Source organism: Syngnathus floridae, chromosome 21 (genome assembly GCF_059516105.1).
Source record: "Syngnathus floridae isolate MCC-2025c chromosome 21, RoL_Sflo_1.0, whole genome shotgun sequence".
Taxonomy (NCBI): domain Eukaryota; kingdom Metazoa; phylum Chordata; class Actinopteri; order Syngnathiformes; family Syngnathidae; genus Syngnathus; species Syngnathus floridae.
Window position 1 is genome coordinate 102851 of NC_142433.1, and position 20024 is coordinate 122874.

General features: G+C 46.2%; 3 protein-coding genes across 3 annotated transcripts; 1 reads left to right on the plus strand and 2 right to left on the minus strand.

The window, feature by feature from the left end:
• tac1 (tachykinin precursor 1) lies at positions 1–1589 on the plus strand. Its single transcript, XM_088364706.1, has 5 exons — positions 1–231; positions 893–995; positions 1080–1103; positions 1292–1348; positions 1438–1589. Exons 1-5 carry the CDS (start codon positions 115–117, stop codon positions 1482–1484), a joined length of 348 nt encoding a protein of 115 aa, XP_088220832.1. The 5' UTR covers positions 1–114; the 3' UTR covers positions 1485–1589.
• A 72-nt stretch (positions 1590–1661) lies between these two features.
• asns (asparagine synthetase) lies at positions 1662–8742 on the minus strand. The gene is made up of 12 exons (XM_088364681.1): positions 8588–8742; positions 6872–7127; positions 5218–5455; positions 4971–5156; positions 4794–4895; positions 4595–4722; positions 4370–4496; positions 3766–3872; positions 3429–3529; positions 3270–3351; positions 3045–3200; positions 1662–2928 (listed from the first exon to the last, which is right to left on the minus strand). The coding sequence occupies exons 2-12, from the start codon at positions 7118–7120 to the stop codon at positions 2725–2727; spliced, it is 1680 nt and encodes a 559-aa protein (XP_088220807.1). The 5' UTR covers positions 7121–7127; positions 8588–8742; the 3' UTR covers positions 1662–2724.
• A 200-nt stretch (positions 8743–8942) lies between these two features.
• anln (anillin, actin binding protein) lies at positions 8943–19847 on the minus strand. The gene is made up of 22 exons (XM_088364675.1): positions 19685–19847; positions 18654–18804; positions 18170–18580; positions 17184–17681; positions 16710–16897; positions 16515–16622; positions 16113–16224; positions 15477–15763; positions 15055–15197; positions 14497–14635; positions 14281–14416; positions 13940–14110; positions 13724–13850; positions 13574–13622; positions 13233–13286; positions 13048–13080; positions 12710–12728; positions 12396–12508; positions 12025–12111; positions 11583–11690; positions 11043–11215; positions 8943–10681 (listed from the first exon to the last, which is right to left on the minus strand). Exons 1-22 carry the CDS (start codon positions 19700–19702, stop codon positions 10567–10569), a joined length of 3240 nt encoding a protein of 1079 aa, XP_088220801.1. The 5' UTR covers positions 19703–19847; the 3' UTR covers positions 8943–10566.
• Positions 19848–20024: the final 177 nt, after the last annotated feature.

Below are 20024 nucleotides of genomic sequence, written 5' to 3' on the forward strand. Positions count from 1 at the left end.
TCGCTCTCTCGCTCTCTCTCTCTCTCGCCCTGCCGTCCGTTTTCCTCCGTACTCATATAGTTACTTACATTCCAGTCGTTGAACAGAATAACACAGCCAAGCGAGTTTGGCATCATGAGCTTTCGTCTTTTCTCACTTTTTATGCTTTTCATCGCCATAAGCCAAGTTTTTTGCGAGGGGAACGACCTTCAAGAATTCGATGACGACTGGACGAACAACAACCACATTCAGGTAGTCCATTTTCGCTTCAGAATAAATGTTTTCCGCATACTTTTTGCACTTACCTGTAATTGCCCCCAAATTAAAAATGTTTCATTCAAAAATGTTAATATTTAGTAACACTAGACAAAAGCGTCTTATGTTCAAATATATAGTCAGAAGAGATCCACGTTGTTTTTACTCCTTAACAACAATTAAGTGAGCACATTTCCCAAATGAGAATGAAGCATCAGAAAATACAATGAATTAATATGACGTTTTTTTCCGGGTTCGCAGTGGACACAAACGATCATTTTGTTTAGAGAGAGAAAAAAAGAATCAAGAAGTAAGAAAAGCGATAAGACTCAAAGCATACAGGAAAGCGCGATGAAACGTTATTGTTAATGCTGCAGCCTCGCTTGTCCGTATTGAAATGAATTGCACGTCTTGTGCTTGACATTGTGAATTGGAGCGATGCCAAGCTGAGGCCATTCTGCTAATGAGAATTCGCCAACAATATATCATTCCAAGACATTTGAGCGCCCTCTCGCAATCAAACAAATGCATGCAATCCCCCCATTATTATTATTATTATTCACAAGTTCAGTTATGTACAGAACAATATGATCTATTTTGCTGGACTGTTTCTTTCAAATAATCCTCTGAGTTTGTCCCACGGCTTTGCTTTCCACAGGACAACTGGATGTCTCGTGACCCCTTCAGAGAAATACTTTTGAGGAAGACAAGAAAGCCCCGGCCACATCAGTTTATTGGCCTGATGGGGAAGCGCTCAATGGGTAACAACTCTCAACGACATGATTTCGACTTCTGTTTGCCGTCTCACACTTACGTATACATAATGTTTCCCTTTTCTACCAAAGCAAAGACAGAGATTCCACGCAAAAGTAAGTACTTGCTATAAGAAGTGAAAAAAGGGAATAGTCTGGAGGAAGAAGAAAAATTTAAAAATCACAATTATTATGGAAAGTTTCATTTCCTCAAGTGTCACAGGTTTGGCCATTTTAAAGCTCTTAGACGACGTGAGATGTATCGTTCCTTCTTGTTGTGGCTGATCTTTTTTTTTTTTTTGAAGGGCATAAAGTCAACTCTTTTGTCGGGTTGATGGGAAAACGAAACCAAGAAGATCCAGGTACATCATTGTGCCAGTACAAATATTGCACCCGTGCCTGCCTGCCTGCCTGTATTAAGACAATCCTCTCTGTTGATTGTCTGGTGCAGGTTCCTCCCAATGGAGCACAATACAGCTGGATGACAAGCGCCGCTAAAAGGGTTACCTTCTCTCCTGCCTGTTTCTTATCTTGGCACTCCTCACCTCTGTGTTGATTTTGTAGATGCTCATTACTGTTTGTCAAATAAAACAATTGTGTTTACATGTTTTAGTCGTGCCAAAGTCGTACCTGTGATGCTTGGGCGGCCGGCCGGCCAGGCGGATCAGGCAAACATTTGTTGCATTCCAACTTTATTGAGAATGAATGGAAGAAAAGCAAACATAGTTATGGATGAAACTCTCAAAGAGAACGCAAAGACCGAAACTGAACACACACACATACATACATATATATATATATATATACGTAGTATATGTACGCATATATAATGCATTCAAATGCGAAACATCATGGCTAATAGATGGCAAGTTAAGGCTTGTATTCAGATGAGACTTGGGTTAGGAAGCCCTAGCCGAATGGGAAAAACAACTCAGTCGGGAAGCAAGAGCAAGCCCGTTCCGAATGTCATTTCACCAAAAAACAATTAGTAATGCAAATTCATTTTGGAAATGGTGGCCATTTGCTTCCAGACATTTATACGTGTCCAGCGAACTTGGGAAACGTTGGACATCAAATATATGATCCACTCGTATGATTGCGTACACACAACATATTGATGGCTAAATAGTTTTCAAAAAAATGTGTTTGAATATTTGACACTTGATTTTAAAAGGCAAATGCTAAGAAACATGCTAGCAATAGCTCAAGATGATTAGCAAGAGAAGTCAATGCTCGTGATTTGTCTCTCAAATGATGTGGTTGGCTGGCCAGATCTGGAAGATCGTGACACCAAGTATTTCCTTTTTTGGAGGGGGAATAGTGGGGCAGAGTCTCTGTGGGGGCGTGGTGCCATGCCCATCAGTCGTGCATCCTAAAGCCAATTGTAGTGATTTAGGAGGTTCTGCTGTAAATGCTATTTGGATGAGCAAAAGCAAGTTCAAACTTGAATAACTAAGCAGCGGCAGCAGCAGCAGCAGCAGCAGCTGCAGCAGCTGCAGCACATAGCTGGTTGCAGTAATGCAAAACTCAAGAACAAAATATGAATTTCAGTCCGAAAGAATTGATCCACAATATGGTCCAGTGGCTGTTTGAAGCTTTGGCTCCACTCAGTGATATCAATGTATTCATATGCCGATAATATATGAATGTGGAACATGAGACTATCTTTCTTTGTGAATTTTTGGAAGGTGAATTGAAAGGTCCATTCAAATCATGTTTGCCTTTCCGCTTGACTTATTTAGTCGTTACTGGTGTAGATGGACAGCGTGCGGGCTGACGGGTCACTGGCATCAATCCAGCGGGGCATCCAGAAATGGGGGAGCAACTCGGCATGGCCGGGGTAGTGCTTTTCAAAAACCTGTCTGAAGTAGAAGGCCTCTTTGGTGCGGGGAGTGTTGTGAGGGAAGAGCTTGGGAGCGTTGGCCATCTCGCCGTCGCTCACCTGTCCGGAGACCAGGAAACAATCATTTCAAGTGAAGAAATACTGCAATTGGGCACGCATTTTCTCTGCCTATTGCACGTTCCTCACACATTTGTATCTTTCAAATGTGCACATACCATAGACTCAAGGCATTCCTCAAGAAAGATATACCAGGACTTCTTAACAGACATCACACCATCACTGAAGGCTTCTTTCCTCCTCCACAGAATCTCATCGGGGATCAATTTCACACCTCTGAAGGAGTCCCGCAGAAGGTACTTCTCCACTCCGTGCTGCAGACGAGTATCGCATAGCTGAAGCCGTCAATGCTTTTAATTTCTTTTTTTTTTTACTAGACCAACCCTGGGATTTCTCATTTCCTCAGGCAAGGATAGGTAATACGCCGTCAGTCTGTGGTCCAGGAAAGGCACTCGGAGCTCCAAACTGAAAGCACACAAATGAACGGAAGCCAGAAAGACACGGGCAAGCACCCGCGAGCGGGCGGGCGGGCAAAAGGTTACCCGTGCGCAGACGTGGTGCGATCCGCTCGCAGATTGTCAAACAGGTAGAGTTCTTTCAGCAGGCGGACGCTCTCTTCCGCTCCTGCTTTGGTGCTGGGAGCCTACACAAGGGGGATCAAAATCAACTCTTGTTTCTCTTGATTATGGCGGCACCATGTGGACAAACGCGGTAGAGCTTTGCCTGAAGTCGAACACATCAAATGCCGACGAGGTCTTGTCAGTATTGAATCCCAGTCACAGATGACATTTACATGCTCAAACGGATGTTTTCAGAAACTGCAACTGCGTACTACAAAACATTTGAAACACCGCTGCGTTTAAAAGCAAGAGCACTTGCCTTGTGGAAGTAAATGTAGCCTTGCGTGAGCTCATCGGAGCCTTCTCCAGAGAAGATCACCACGCTATCGGTCTTCTCACCAATGTATTTAGACACCAAGTACATTCCTACAGTGACCAAACAAGGCCAGTGTAAGAAAGATTTCCAATTCTCCAGAGTTGCAACATTTCTGTTGGTTATCTACTAACACGTAAGACACCGCTGAAGGACGTCAACCCGTTTCCAGAGTTGCAACATTTCTATTGGTTATCTACGAACACGTAAGACACCGCTGAAGGACGTCAACCCGTTTAAACCTGCTTTTCTTTGTCATCTGACAACGCCATTTCTCTGTCAACCCGTTTAAACCTTTTCTTTGTAATCCGACAACGCCATTTCTCTGTCCAACGTGGGAGAGCCGTTCTGCGCTCCAACTGTCACTCTGCTCACTTTTGGAACATGACCACGTTTCTACGTATTCCGTCTTTTGCTCGAAAACGGATGGGTTTGCCTCCAGTATTCGCATACTCCAGTATTTGTTGATCTGGATCGACAACAAATGAATCAGAGAGAAAGCAAAAGCATGGGCTGACATTTCCTCAATCACGCTTCACTTTTCACTCACCAACAGAGGCTCGAACAGTGGTGATGTCATAAGTCTCGAGGCTTACAATGACTTTCTCCACGGCCTGAATGCCTTCTTCGGCAGTGAAGTTCACCTCGTGGTGTTCGCTGCCGATGTAAGCTGCGACCTTGGGGGGGAAAAAACCAAATCACAGTTTGGACTCGAAGACACTGGCCAAATAAAGAGACCTTTTTCCAATTGCCATTTCCCTGTGCGCCGGCTGACCTTACGGGCCGCCAAGATGTCCGGGCTGTCTTCCGAGCCAATTGAAAATGTTTGAATGGGATACTGGAGTCCCACTTCTTTTGCCAGCTTCACCAAGGTAGCGGCAACCAAGCTGGAATCCAGACCCCCTGAACCGCAGAAAACGAACTCCATTCTTTTCTGAGATCCCATGAATAGAACAAGACATTTGAGCCATTACCCGAGAGAAGACACCCAATCCTCCTGGTGGCCATGAGCCGTTTCCGCACGGCGTTCTCAAACAACCTTCTGATGTTGTCCTTGACGGTGTCTTCGTCAAAACCTAAGAGGTGGCAGGCCGCGCTGACTTTTTGCAACGATGACTTTTTGCAAGGTGACGCTGAAGGCCGGCGGCTACCTGCTGCCAGTTTCCCCACGGTGTCGTAGATGGCGTGAGCTGGCTCCTCGGTGCATTCGTGGAACTGCTCCAGCTCAATCCATTTCACCTTTCCATCGAGGCTCAAATGAAAGACTTCAAAATGACCCGGCAGAAAGGGTGTGACTTTGGCAGCCGTGCCCATGGCGCGGACCACATCCGTAAGGCCTGCGAGAAAAACCAACAAGTTTGCACGCGGAACGAACTCCCGGTGCACTTGGGCCGTTACCTTTGGCCTCGGAGCTGACTCCGAGTGTTCCGTCGTCGGTCAGAAGTCGAAACAAGGGGCGCACGCCGTACGTGTCCCTTCCCAGGCACACTTTTCTCTGGCTCGTGTCCAACAGAACGAAAGCAAAGGTGCCGTCCAGGAGGGACACGGCCTTCTGAATGCCGAAGCGCTCGTACAGGTGCAGCAGAACCTCGCCGTCCACTTGTGTCTGGCAGTCAAACTCAAATTGCTTCTTCAGCTGAAAGAAGAGTTGAAGAAGAAAGTAGAACATATAGTTAGTTGATCAAGTTGCTCAGAACCCTTTGAGACTTTTCCCTGATGATAGTATTTGACTGTAATGATAGCAAACGAAAGCCTTGGAATCACCGAGGCTTTCCAACCAATTGGTTTGCCTCACATGGCTTTCAAGGTGCTTTATTTGCATGATGGCGCCATCATGTGGCTAAACAGGAAAATATACTGAGATTCCAGTAGAGGGACAAGATGACAATCCATCAGTGGCAATCTTTTCGTTTCAGCTGTAGGTGTAGAATGCAAGTACGCCTTAGCGACAGGCTATCGATTACAGCAATGAAATATGATCCACACCTGTCTCAATGGAAAAGTGACAATCTTACACAATGATATTCTTATTTTTCTTTTCCTCGGGCATAGAGTGAGACTCACCATAACCTGAAGCTCGCAACAAACACTGACGACGCCTCAGGGGGTCTACTCGTCTCAAGTTCAACGGAATACAGAATGAGCTAGAATGCATCATGCTTGCATACGTATGTTGGTGACTGACAAAAGACGTGACAGGCGGGCTGGCGGGCATGCGGGCAGGGCACTTGAGCTGCACAAAGGCTGCTGCTGCTGCTGCTGCTGCTGCTGCTGCTGCTGCTGCTGCTGCTGCTGCTGCTGCTGCTCATTTCTTGCTCTTAATTTGACCTAAATGATGACACCCTTAACTTCATATTTTGGAGTCAACAAATGCATTTTCAAACTTGAGTCATGAGGCCTTTTTGAACGCACGTCTGCAAATTCCGTGTTGTCAGTTATTTCAAGGACCATTCTGTCGTTTTTTTCCCCTCTCTTTAATTGAAGGATACCAACCAACAATGGAGTCCATATGTTTAACATGCATGACCACATTCCTTAAGGAACGCATGCAAAACAATCTTGCCTGAGGTTTTCCACTGTGGAATTAACATGAAATAGTTTTCTGTTTTTTCTCTGCGGACGCCAGCTTCCTCCCACATTGTGAACACATGCATGCTGTAGGGTTTTCATTTTTATGAGCATTCTTAAGAGCCTTTAAGAGCGTTAGGAGCCTCGGGAACGGTATGGACAAAAAGACGTGCTTATGAGGCACAATTCAAGCTTTCTGGACCATTGCCCAAGAGCGACGTGACCACGACGAGAGGCAACTTGTCACGTCTGCGCCCCTCCGAAGCGCTTTGCGGTGCGGAAAATACGCCGGTCCTTTCTAAAGACAAGAAAAGCGACTTGTGGGAACAACACAATGAAAGCATCGAATGACAATGAAGTCGGTACTGCAGGCTCAGCCAGCACTTGAACTTCAGTGTTGCGCTCCCAACTGCTGTTTATGCAAGACCCATCCGTGCCTGCTCCAAACAGAAGGGAAAATTGCAAACATCTGCTACGGTCTTACTGTGAGGTGGTTGTAAATCTCGCCATTGTAGCACAGCCACAAAAAGGGCAGTTGTTTGACGTGCAAAGGTTGCATGCCATGCAGCTGATCCAAAATGGCCAGCCGATGGAAGCCAAAGCAGCAGTTGGCGTGCCCGTTGATGTTCTCAAAGCGGAAGGCGTCTGGGCCTCGGTGCGCTATCTTCATGGCGTTGGCGCACTGAGTCGACAGGCACTCGTCGCTGCCGAACATGGCCCAGATACCGCACATCTCGGATCTGCGGAAAGAAACAAATGTACAAAGACAAAAGGTGCGGTACCAGCCGAGAGCCAAATACCGGCCAAATCACCGTACTGCCCCCAACCATTCGACTTTCAAAGGCAATGGAATTAGAAACGACAGTTCGTCGTCAGGTAAGTGACCTTAAAAGCCGCCATATTAAGCCCAATATTTTGACTAGACACAAAATGGCCGAGTGGAGTTTTCGTTCCTTTCGGCTAGACTGTAATCCGTACATCAAAAATGGACAAAAACTTCCAAGGAAAAGCAATCGTTTCTGCTTTTTCAAGCAGAGAATATTGGTGGTGGCTGCAAGGCGTTCTCTGAAAAGGGTTCGAGCAAAGCCGTTTCAAAATGGCAGGCAGGAAAGACAAAGAGCCAAGACAAGGAATCGCCTCGCAACCAAGAGGACAAAACGCAATCAATAACAACACCTGGCAAAGTGGTGGATGAACTAGTGATGGCCTCCAATTCAATATTAAAGCAAATATTTAAAATGCTTATTGAAGGCTGTCAAAGTGGATGAACTAGTGATGGCCTCCAACTAAATATGAAAGCAAATATTTAAAATGCTTGTTTAAGGCTGCAGGTTATCCTGAGGTGACTGGTAGTTTTCCTCTGGTTGTTTATAAGCTGCCGTCTGTATGTCCGTCCGTCCGTCCGTCCGCCAGCCCGCCCGCCCACCCCCTGTATCCAGTCGTGCCTCTCGCCCAAAGTCACTTCCAATGGAGCTCATTCATTGTTGTGCTCAAACATCAGACTGGCACTCGTCCAAAAGGGACAAACCTGCAGCAAGAGCCTCAGAGCATCCTCCTCACACATACTGACGATTGTTCAAATCAAACACAATTGGTTTGGAAATGAAAATCGCTTCCATTTCCTCTCCTTGGTTTGAAAAATGAAAATCAAAGGAGTTGTGTCAATCTCGAATTGTGAATGAATCATCGACCTGAATTTGTTGACCACACAAAGCTGCCATTTGAATAAGCCTTTGAAAAGGCATTTCAACTTGAATGTGAGGAGGAACTTGCACTTCAGAACCACTGGAGCAATTTGATCAGTCCTTTGAGAGAGACACTTGCGCCAACACTGCTGTCTGGCTGTCTGTCTGTCTGTCTCCCCAAACAAGTTGGAACGTGCCCGTGCCATTTGATTTGGTTTTATGAAGGAACTGACTGAGAGGATTTACTCCAATACTTGCTTCGATAGCTATGCGCTCGCTTTGCTTTCTCATTCGCCTTGGCTTACAAATGAGTAACATGACGGCGGAGCAAAATGGGTTGTTCAAATTGCTTTTGGCGTCAAATCAACCACTTGGTGATGTAACGTGCGCCCGCGCGACAGACAGACAGACAGGTGAAAATGAAAGAACAGATTAGGCGTTACTCATGCGACAACAGCAAGTTCCAATTGTCAAGCGACAAGAAAATACTCAGTTGAATATTGCTCACACTTTACCTTGTTCTTTCAAAGATTCCCAGGAGTAGAATTTACGTTGGGGGAGTTGATGCAGGCGCTAGTGCGATCGAGCCGAGCCGGGCCGGGTAGTGGTTTCCTTGTGTCACATCGAAGATGGGGGACGGCTTAATATAACTGCACCCAATTGAGAAAAAAAAAAAAAAAAAAAAAAAAAGAGAAAATCTCCTCCCTCCCTCCCTCCCCCTCGCACGCACTCCCTCAACTTTCAAGAATCCTGATTATTTGGACACTTGTTGCTGTACACAACTCAGAATGTCACTTTTGTGGTAACAAAAGTAACATACAGTATAGCAGTGGAATTATGGAGCAAGAATCACGTCAGTTGCGCTCCAACTGTTGTCACCTTTAGATTTTATTCAACTCTATTTGCATTGCATTTTGAAAACAAACATCGCAAACAAGTACAAGTTTTAAAACTGTGCACAGAACTGAACAAAGAATAGTGAAATAAACACAAAGAAATATTTCAATCGGAGTACAACTTGGCAGAAAGACCATCCAAACTATAGAAATTCACTTACAGGGTTGGAATTGCCATGTTTTTGTCAAGAACATTAGCACAAGGTAATTAGTCCGGCAAATGATGTCAAAAGAATCATGCATCCTGTTCAATTGCTCATCAATCATTCCTAAATGATGGCTTCGGTATGGCTGTTATTGCAATGTATTTCTTAGTCCAACCTTGTAATGGTGCACGCAGTTGTAGCCTGAATCAGAGTTCAGCAAGCGGCAAGAATATCCACGTACGAGTTAGTCTTCACCAATTCTGGTGATGAAAGGACATGGCGTATCTCAAAAGTTAGAAAGGAACCAAATCACCATTTTACAAAGCGACAAATCACATTGTTGATATATTGGCATGAAGCCTGGACAAAATGTTGCAATCTTATTAGTGTTGTCATGGAAGAACGTTCAATATTTCAAATGCAAGGCTTGCTTTCATTTTTCTATTACCTCCAAAGTGTCCGTAGCATTATTCCCAAATAACCCAATTCAGGGGGTCACCCAAGCTTTGTGAAAATGAATGCGACTTCCGGCTTATATATGAATGCAACGATCCGCCAGTTTGCTAAATAACAAATGTGCTCAAATTTCATTTCTTCTCATTACACATTGGTTTCTTAAGAATACCAGTCCTTTTTAAATGAAAGTCAACTTTTCTAGATCATTTTTTTGTGCCGCCCATTCCAAATTGACCTTCATTTTTCTGTCATCACATCAGGTTTTCATAAGAACAACAATAATTATTATAATAATAGTATTAAAATAACATGCAATATATAATATCAGTTTAAGCAACACAGATTTCTTTGCTGGGAAGACAGCGCATGGTCAAAGTGCTGTCGCACAAGCTTTTCTAGGTCTCAAAAGTGCACTCTTTGTTGAAAAAAAGCCCTTTTATTTGGACATCTTAGAAATAGCAGATTAACACTGGCTGTTCACAATGGCAAAGTTTCATACTGCAATCGGTTGGGGATTTCAGCGGCTGTGAGATCCCGCGCATTGTCTCACAGAGTCGCCAACAGAAGCGATTAGATTGCCATTATGGATTCCACATGTCACAAGCGACGCCTTCAGAGGCAGAAGGCTAAAGACAAGAGGAAAACCTTGCCCACAAATAAAGAAATGTTCAAATCCCATTTCATTTTCCAGCTGCAGGTGTCATTCGAAATATTCAGAGTGCAGCTTTAAATGATAACAATCATAAAAAACCCGGGAAACCTGACGTGCTGGGGGGGGGGGGGCATCTCGGATCAATAGTTTGATGATTACCACTAATGATATTAATTGAGTGCAGCCATGGTAATGATTTTTTACAGGTCAATATGCTGGCTTCTCATGTTGATGACTTGATGTTTACGCATAATATATGATAGAATAAGCCTCCAAACAATATGTATTGCACTTAGTAATGGCGTATTGCTAAAACTTACAGAGCGAGAGCTTGTGTTTTGGGTTTAGAGAGGTTTGGAAGAGCCACCTGGTTGCCACAGACGCAAGTCCACCAAAATCTGGTTCAGCTTGCTCAGCCACAAATTCCTCTCATCCTTTGTGTCTGCGCTCAGCCAGTTTCTGCATAAGAAAGCAATTTGCATGCGCTCAGTCCATGTAAACAACATGTGCCTTGAATCACATCCCACTGATGATGGTCTACATATGTACAAAGTATGTATAGCACACATACGCTTTTGGAATCCCAACCGACCGACGTTTATGTTGAGGAATGGAGCAAGTCGTGTGGTTTGCAACGTCTGGCTTTGCGTACGTATGCGTTTGTTCATTTCTTGGCAACAAACGTCTCATAACTCTAAAGATGGGCACCAACCGCGCACCAGCCGTTTGATAGCAATGGAATTCCTCAGCGATGAAATACAAAATTGGACAATCTATGCGTCACCACTGGGACATACTAAATGGCTACGTTGGTACTTACTTGGTAACACACATGGAGTTGCTGCATTGACTGACGAGAGTCTCTTTGTCGTCCTCTCTCTGCGCTCGAACTGTGACGAGCTCCAATGTGTTGGGTCTGGCGCAAAACTCTCGCTTGGCCGCTTCCACCCTGTTACTGATGCACTTGGCGAGGTTGATGCGGCCAATGGGACTCTGAGAAAGCGCACACCACGGGGGGGGGGGAAGGTTCGACAAGTGTTGTGTGGCTTCCGAGCGGTGACCGAACAGGACGTACTGATTTTTTCTTTTTTTTTTCTTTCTTATGGCACATTATGCACACACCTGACTTTTTCTCTTTTTAATCACAATGAAGAGATTGGCAGGCCATTTTGTGTCAAGTCCTGCCCACTGATCTCTTTTTTTTTTTACTCTTGTGTCGATGTTTTGGCACAAAAAGTGTGTCCATAATTGCAACTTGATCTGTCAAGTTCAATCCCCTGTTTTCAGCCCATTCCAAAATCCCAAATGTACACTGCGCTTGAACTGTTGCCAAGATGAACCCTCTGAGTAAGAGGTTTACCTTTCTCTTTTCATCATCGGGGTAAGTCCAGTAGGAGATACAATATCCCGATAAGACGCACCACCTCCGACGCCAGGCTCCAAAGCCGCTGACGTCTTCAAACATAGTCTGGAGGAAGGAAGCATTCGGTCGTAGAAACATTAGCACCACAAGCAGGAAATAGTCCACAACCTCATTACTGTATCAATGACTCGGGCAGAGCGGGAATCTAACAGCGTGGCCGGCCAGCCTCAAAATACTGATGAGATAATAAAAAGAAGTCTGTGGCTAAGCCAAATGAAACACGACATTGCCAGAAACGTCTTCTTTTACTTCTGTTCATGCGGGTCACTTTGGGGGCACCCACTGAAGTTTAAAAGACACAATTTGAACGCTTGACCCCCCATCCCATCCCATCCCGTCCCGTCCCGTCCCGTCCCAATTGAAGATTGCTTATACTCACCAGAAAGCCTCGTTCTTCCACCTTTGAGTTGACTTGGCACAACATCCTGAGGTAGACGTGGCCCTCCAGAGGGCACAAGAATGGGACCTTTTGTCAAAAGCAAAGAGAGAATGACAAGTGTACGGATGGATGGATGGATGGATGGACTCACTTCAAAAGTCTAGGCCATTATTCTTATCTATGCACATTTCCACCCCATTTTAACCTGTGAAAACATAGAATACTTTATGCAAGAACTTTTTTCCCGCCCATCATCTTGCCGCAAAAAAATGGAAAAGTGTGCTTTTGGGAAAGTTACATTTTGGAAAGAATTGGCAAACATCGGAGTTCAAGTCTGTATCAGACTAAAAGAGTAATAATAAAAAAATGACCTTCTCCAAATGAAACTTGTTCTCCCCAATCGAAGAAAGAGTGAGCTTGTGATGTCCAACCAGGACAAAGTTACTGGTACGAACAGCGCTCGGGCCGCCTGGACTTGCAAGAACTTGAGGAAATGTGAAGAACGTTTCCAACATCATTGAAAGTACACAAGTTAAAGAAAGGATTGAAACATTTGTGAAAAATATCAATACGTCGAGTAGATTTAGTCAAAGTGATGAATGTCCTTTGAGGTTACCATACAATTAGCGTAGCGTCAAATTGTCATTCTCATGCTGATGGATGCTGAGGGTCATTTTGGACATACCTGGTGTCTGGCTGCTTTTCTGAAAAACAAAGATAAACATGCCGAAAGGATGAGAGAAAAAAAAAAATGCACGGTGCAGCAAAACGGCAAGGCATTCATGGAGACGCAGACAGTCATTTGCTGAGTAATTCCTTAGCACTGGCAAAAGCAGTGTTGCGTAAGGTCAGACTGCATTTTCCCCATGAGATAGATGCCCGTCAATTCGTCCGAGTCAAATTCCCCAATCTTGAACGTAGGTTTGCGTCGCTAGCCACCCCATTACACTACATCAAGAGACGTCCTGATTACCAACAGATACATCAATCGCCACAAAGAAGGGGATACTTTCAAAGCCTTACCGTGATAGCAAGAAATCTCTTGGGAGTGATGGCCTGAAAAGGAATACAGATCATTTGATGTCACAAAAACAACACTTGTATGCAGCCAGCCGTGTCCTAAATAAGTGAATGAATCATCCACATCTTGAGAGCACATGGAATAAGCAGAAGGTCTCATCTGACACGTGCAACCCCGCCCCTCATACCTTGGACTTGCTGGCTTTCTTCTTCTTGTCACTGCTAATGTCACACTTTTGAATCTGAGGATGGAAAATGTTCAAGAACGCTTGGTTGGTTGGTTGGTACGAGCAAAAGGCATTGGAAAAACGGGCCGTTTGATTGAGGACCACTTTTCATATCGTAGTGGAATCCGGCTCGCCACTTTATGACCAACGGCGTTTGAATACACGCCGAGAGCGCCGGGCGGCGTGCCTCGCTGCGGACGTTGCTCTTTTATTTTGACAAAGCCTTGATATTGCGGACAGGAGATTGATGACTCCCTTCGCTTGGGCGACGCGTGTCAAAAAAGCACTTTTGAAATACTCACCAGACAATACACTTGGATATCAATGGCAAACTCACTGGAGACATCAGATCTGAAAGCCCAGAAAAAAATCATCGCAACAATCAGCTCCACGCTGCTCTCATTTTTCACATGGAGACGGACCGACCGACCGACCGACTTTGTGTGTCTTACAAGGTCAACTTTGTGGGGAAGGTTAGGGTGTCCCCGGTGAGGCCACAGTGCGTGCTTGCCAGGGGAGTGGCCACTGTGTTTTCAGCTCCGGCCCGAATCAGGATGAAGAAAGAATGTTTCGTTGATTCTGAGACAAAAGGGCACGAGGTCAAAAAGAGCCGGCCGGCCGGCCGGCCGTCCGTGGTGATGATGATCATTTGACTTCACCACGTCTACCTGGCTTGTTGGCAGAAGAACAAACAAAGTCTGCCTTAAGAGGCAAGCGCAAGTCTTGGAGACAGACGGAGCCCTTGGAGGCGGAGATGCCGGTGGCTTCAGAGGCCACAGGGGTTCTTTTCTCGCCCTTCAGATGCTGCAGCTCTGTCTTGAGTGCCTCTCTCTTTTCAGCTAGGGCGAAGAAGAGAAAAGACATATCTACGTGTGTGTGTATGTATATACACGCGTATCAGGACTCAAGTCTTCTACTCGTGTAGAAATGCCGATTCAACGACCGCGTCTGTTCATATTGAAGAAGGAGCCTCTTTTCCCAACGTGGAAAGACTGTGCACTGCACTCACTTGCGACCAGCAACAGCCTCTCTGCTTCAGCCTCCACCTGAGAGCCTTTCCCGTGTTCTTCATCTGTGCAACAGTTGAGAGCCTGGCTGGCCTGGTGGATGACTGTTTGCTGCAGGTTCATCTCATTTGTGAGAATCTAGACAAATGGTGAGACAACGGCTGGAGTCACGTGCAGCACACCGCTTGCTTGGCAAATTGACACAGGCTATTTCAAACCTTCAACTTTTGTTTGACGCTAGACAAGCTGGCGCCTCCCAGTTCCTCCGCTCTGTGGGAAAGCTCTTTTTTCGCCGTCTTGCCCTTAGCGTTGGCTTTCTCCGACTCCTTGACTCGAGTGGACCTATAAGCGTCAACGCTGACGCAGACGTACACGGATTAGGGCCGGCCCACAGTTGAGCGAATAGGCCAAGATTGGGAGGGTCGAGCAGAAATGGACACACTGGTCTTAATTTGAGCAATCTTCTTATTTCCTGCGCATGTGGAGTGAATTTCCACTTTCGAGCCTGAAACGGAAAAGTAACTGTCCCTGGGCCAAGCAAAGCCCTCTTTGTCAGTGTTGAACTGGTCTTATGGCTTAGAACGTCCCCCTGCTAGCTCAGGAAGTCCCCCGCAGAGTAGCTGGGGAAATCCAGGTTTCGCAGAAGACAAAGTTTGGATGGAGGGTATAAAAGACGCAGCAAATGAAGCCGAATGCTCACTTGTTCCCTCGGGTTAGGCTGCTGAGCAACGTCATTTACGGCACGACCTTCCGGAATGTCATCAAGAGCGCCTTACCTGTATGGTAATTTGGGATTGTCATCTGTGACATGGATACTGTCACAAGTGGCACTCCTTATACTTGCTCTCTGGAACGGAGGTTGGCAGGCTTCATCTAGACTGCTATTGTTCATGATGAATGAACCCGCTGGAGTTGATGTCTGCAAAAAAAAAGAGAGAAGGGAATGCCTCATTATATACGTGTGTGTGTGTGTGTGTGTGTGTGTGTGTGTGTGTGTGTGTGTGTGTGTGTATATATATATATATATATATATATATATATATATATATATATATATATATATATATATATAGTATAATACTACATCATTATTTTGGGAAGGGGCAGGCAACAATGAGTCACAGGAAGGATTAGTTATATTAAAAAAAAACAAAAAACAGATGGAATTGTATTGCGACTATAGCCGCACGCATCATACCATCATTGTCTCCGGACTCTTGACCACGGCAGCAGCCACGGTCTCTGCCAGTGGCGTGAGAAGGGACATGGAAGAGATGTTCAAGGCATCCTCCGCCTCTTGATCCTGCTCCTCCAAAACTCCTTGGAACAGATCGTTGATAACGGCAGAGTCGACGGAACCGTCGACACACAATTCGATCTCCCCGTCTTCTGGGTTCTCTTCATCTTTTGACGCGTCAGCCATTTTGTCCTCATTTCTCATCGGACTCGACGCGGATGCCGGGGGACAATTGAGGAGGCCGCAGCCTGTCGATCACGTTAAACACGCCCATATTAAATCGGCAAAATGGAAATGAACTGAACACAATGCAAAATTTTCTTATGTATTGCGATTGTCGCAGCACCTGGAAACTGGAAAAGGTGTGTGTGTGTGTGTGTGTGTGTGTGTGTGTGTGTGGGGGGGGGAAGTGCCCTAACTGCCTCAATGCCAGTGGGTAAGAAAAGAAGTGTGCATTTTCATCCATGTTTGGAACAATTAAAAGAAAATGATTATGAACTGAACAGGTTCATTTAAAAATCGGAACTTTGACCTGGAAAATAAACTTTCCCAACACTGGCTAGTGGTCAATTGCAGTAAAAGGCTACGTCAAAATACCTAGAGTTGCGCCCTTTACAGGGCTTTTTGTAACTTCAGGAAAAGGTGCTTTGGGCTCATCTTTTTGCTCAAACAAGGCCATGTTGCTGTCCACACATTTGTCAAGACTTTCCTAAAAAAAAAAAGAAAGAGAGACAGAGAGAGTGAGAAATTTATCAGACCAACACAAAACAGACAAGAAACAGTGGATGTAGTATGTGCAGACATCACTCCCATTGGATACGTTATGACCCCAACCGTGGTAAAGATCTGGAAGCTATTGGCCACCACTTAATTAGGTGGTGATGCCATAGGTAACTTGAACAAATGACACACAACATTGAGGCAACTCGTATGCGTGTGCGTCCACCGTATCCATCCAATTTGGATATACCATTCACGCAAACACTGTAGTATATCAACCTTGAGGTCTGTGCTTTTCTTGCTTTCTGAGCCAGCAGCATCTCTGCTTTTCCACAAATTATTGCCCTGGGGCCGACTCCGAATCTGAGCCAGTTCAGACTCGCGCTCCTAAAAAGAGAAGTCATCGTCTTTAGTAGACAGACGAGAAGGATACATGTCAGCACTCGCGTCCGTCGTCCGTCTGTCGGTACCTACCAGTTTTTGTTTGTGGGCCAGATCAGCTGTGGTCGTTTGTGCCGCTTGGGCAGCCATGAACCTGTTTTGCACAAGTCTACTGTTTGGTGTGGCCGGCTGGGTCCTTCGCCCCGTCGGCGAGTTTGTACGCTCCTGGCATCGCTCGCCAAATCGGTCCAGGAAGGACTTGACCTGGACGCCTTTGGGCCCTAGGCGAGAAAAACGTCAAGTGGAGGGCTGAACCACGACTTCTCTTTAAGCATGAATAGAAGCGCTTGGCTGTCGATCCGTCTGGACTGCAACGTCCTATCGGGAGTCAATTAGCATTACAATGAATGAGTCAAAGGACACAGTTATGGTGAGATTATTTGAGGCTGTTGATTCTACGATGGACTTTTGTAAAACGTGATTGTACATGGTGGATGGTGCACTGAAGAAAATGGTCAATTGAATTCAACTATCTGTCCGAAAAAATGCACTAGCATTATAGCTTACCGGGACTAGCGGCGGTGTTCTTTGGAAAAGTTGCTTTGGCGGAGAGCGGTGGTGTGAAAACATTGGCAACAGCAGCGCTCTTCAGAGAGCTCGACGGCGACTCCGCTGCTTTCCGAGGCCTCGCTACCGAATTAGGAGTCGCTACGCTCGCGGGACTTTCAGTCTTCACGCGGGACTCGAGCGGCGCGCCGGCCACTGCTGCCGCCGCCGCCTGGATGAAAGCTTTCTGGGGCCTTGGCTCATTTGATGAAGATGTGGAGGCAGACAAATGCGCATTCCTACAGGCTGACTTGGGAGTAAAAGCTGCAACGGACTTTTTCTCTTTTGAAATGCTGACATGGCTTAAGTCATCTTCCCAAGTTCCAATGGTGGCAGCAAGGACGGCCAGTTTTCCTCTCCGCCCGACTGACGTTTCCGAGGGCACGGCGGCGGGGCCGGAACTTGCCGCGACATTTTCTCTCAACGGACGCGGAGGCGTGGCGTTTTCCGCACTCTCGTCTACAAGAGCAAAACACACCGGCCGGTTAGGCAATGAGAGTCTGAAAAGCGAGCATCCCAATTTCAATGTTAACATTGAGCATGATCACACTTCCGTGTTGATACAAGAACAACAGACAGCCCCAAGAAGCGTTCTGCACTTGGCCATTTCCATCGGATAACGATACAGCGCATCACACAGCCCTAGCGAGCGGTCCGGTCCAAGCGGGAGCCGAGCGGGAGCCGAGCGGGAGCCGAGCCGAGCGGGCGCCGCTCTCGCTTTTCGAAACGCTCTCCTCGCCATCATTGCTTTCGCTTTCGAGACAGAATAACACATACGAGGGCTGGCTGCCGCCCATTTTGGAAAATATGCAATATCCTTGCCGACTATAGTGATTGATAGGATTCCCACATTTCATATGGATCTAAAGAATTGAGATTTTTCCTGGAATGCAAGAATTGTAGCACCTTACACTTTGAGTCCTAGTTAAAAGTAAAAAGCAGCTTACCGATGCCATCCCAGCATTTCCTCTGTTGGGCAAGCCTCTGTAGACGCGACTTCATATCGGTGGTGGCGGCAGCAGGCGAACCTTCCACAGGGTCTTCGACGCTCTTCATTGCAACCGGAGCCACGTCAACAACCCCGGACGTTTGCATTTTGGAAGGCGCAGCCGCAGCAATCTTCTCTGATGCTGGCAGAAGCGTTTTCAACTCGACCGGCTGAGCGAGCGGTCGGGCTTCCCCAGTCGAAGATGTCGGTGGGACGCTTACAGGGACAACAGGGGGCTTCTTGTCTGTTAGGGGATCTGGGCGAACCGGAGCCGGAGGTTGCGTTTGACTCTTTTCTGCCTCGACCGGCTCGGTATTTTCCGTTGAGCATCTGCGCTTGGACGGAGAAGGTTTCAAGGATGTCTGGGTCACTGGGAGGAATGAAAACATAAAGAAGCTGTGAAGTCTTCACCCAAGTGGTTAGTCGATGAAAATCAGACATACCTTCCGCAATAACCGTCTTAATGACCACACCGTTTGTATCAGTCAGAGGCTCCCTGGGTCTTTTGACTAGCTGTCGCTCTGCTGCATTTGGTCTGGCCGCCATCTTCTTCTGGAGGTTCTCTCTTCGAGCCCGTGTCCGCTCCAAGAGTTTCTGACGGGATGGTCGACATGCAACCGTTTGGTGACATTTCCCAAGAAGGGCATGCTAAAACAACTTCAATACGACTGACACGTGAAAGTATCAAACAGTTGACATGGGTTGTTGATTCTTTTTCCACAAGAAAAGTCAATATCATATGTTGGTAACATACACCTGAGCCTTTCTTCTTGTATCGCACACAAAGTCAAACGTTTCGGTCCAACGCCTCAAAGTGACTTTTCAAAGGACAGCATGTGAACGCAGCCGGCCGAATGTTTGGTGGTGGTCGGAGGGGCACACTGCCTGCCAGCCTGCCTGCCAGCCAGCCAGCCAGCCGACCGACCCCCCCCCCCGCCACGCCTCTGGCAGCCTGCCTGCCTCAGGTCTGGCTGCTGTGAACCTTCCCACCACCACCAGTGTGAATGGGCGTGGGAGTGCTTGGAGTACAATTCCGAGCGTTTTGGAGTGTCCAAAAAGAGTGCTATACAAGTTCGATGTATTTCTTTTGACTACAGTCTTATCCCTGTCTTTGGTCAAAAACAGACGACGTTTTGGGAATATTTGTCAGTATATAATGGCTCTTCCGCCAACTCCAACAACTTTCAACAGAGAAAACGACCTGTACACACCATCTATGGGCCTTGGAAAAGGACAGTGAATGTTTGAATCACAAACGAGTCGCTTCGTAACGTATACGCCTTTTAAACGTTGAGCTGTCGAGACGTTCTCACCGGTTTCATCACACACAGAGAACTATTCAAAAACCTCAGCGTTTGTTCAAATCGTTTATATTGAGAAATTCTAATCATCGCTTTGTAACTGATGTTACACTTTTGTCTTCCCTGCTAGTCTGCTAACGAGCATATCAAGGAAGTGAAATGTTTCTACTCACCTCCGTAAAAGGATCCATTCTGGCAGTAATGTGTTGTGGCTTATAGATTTCTAAAAGCTCAAGTACATTAAAATGTCCGAAAAGAGAGCTTGAAAGGAAGCGAGCGACTCTACCGACTGGTCTTCTCTTACCTCTTGTACGAAACAACTCTTGTTCAAATTCGAATTTTAGCGGCGCAGCAATTCCGAAGGTCTTTCTACCAATCACAGGGACGGACACTCAATTCAAGTAGGACCAGCCAATTGAAAGGAAGAGCCTGGGAGGAGGGCGCGGCGGGGGGGGGGGGGGGGGGGGGGGGGGGGGGGGGGGCGAGAGAGAGAGAGAGAGATAGATAGATAGA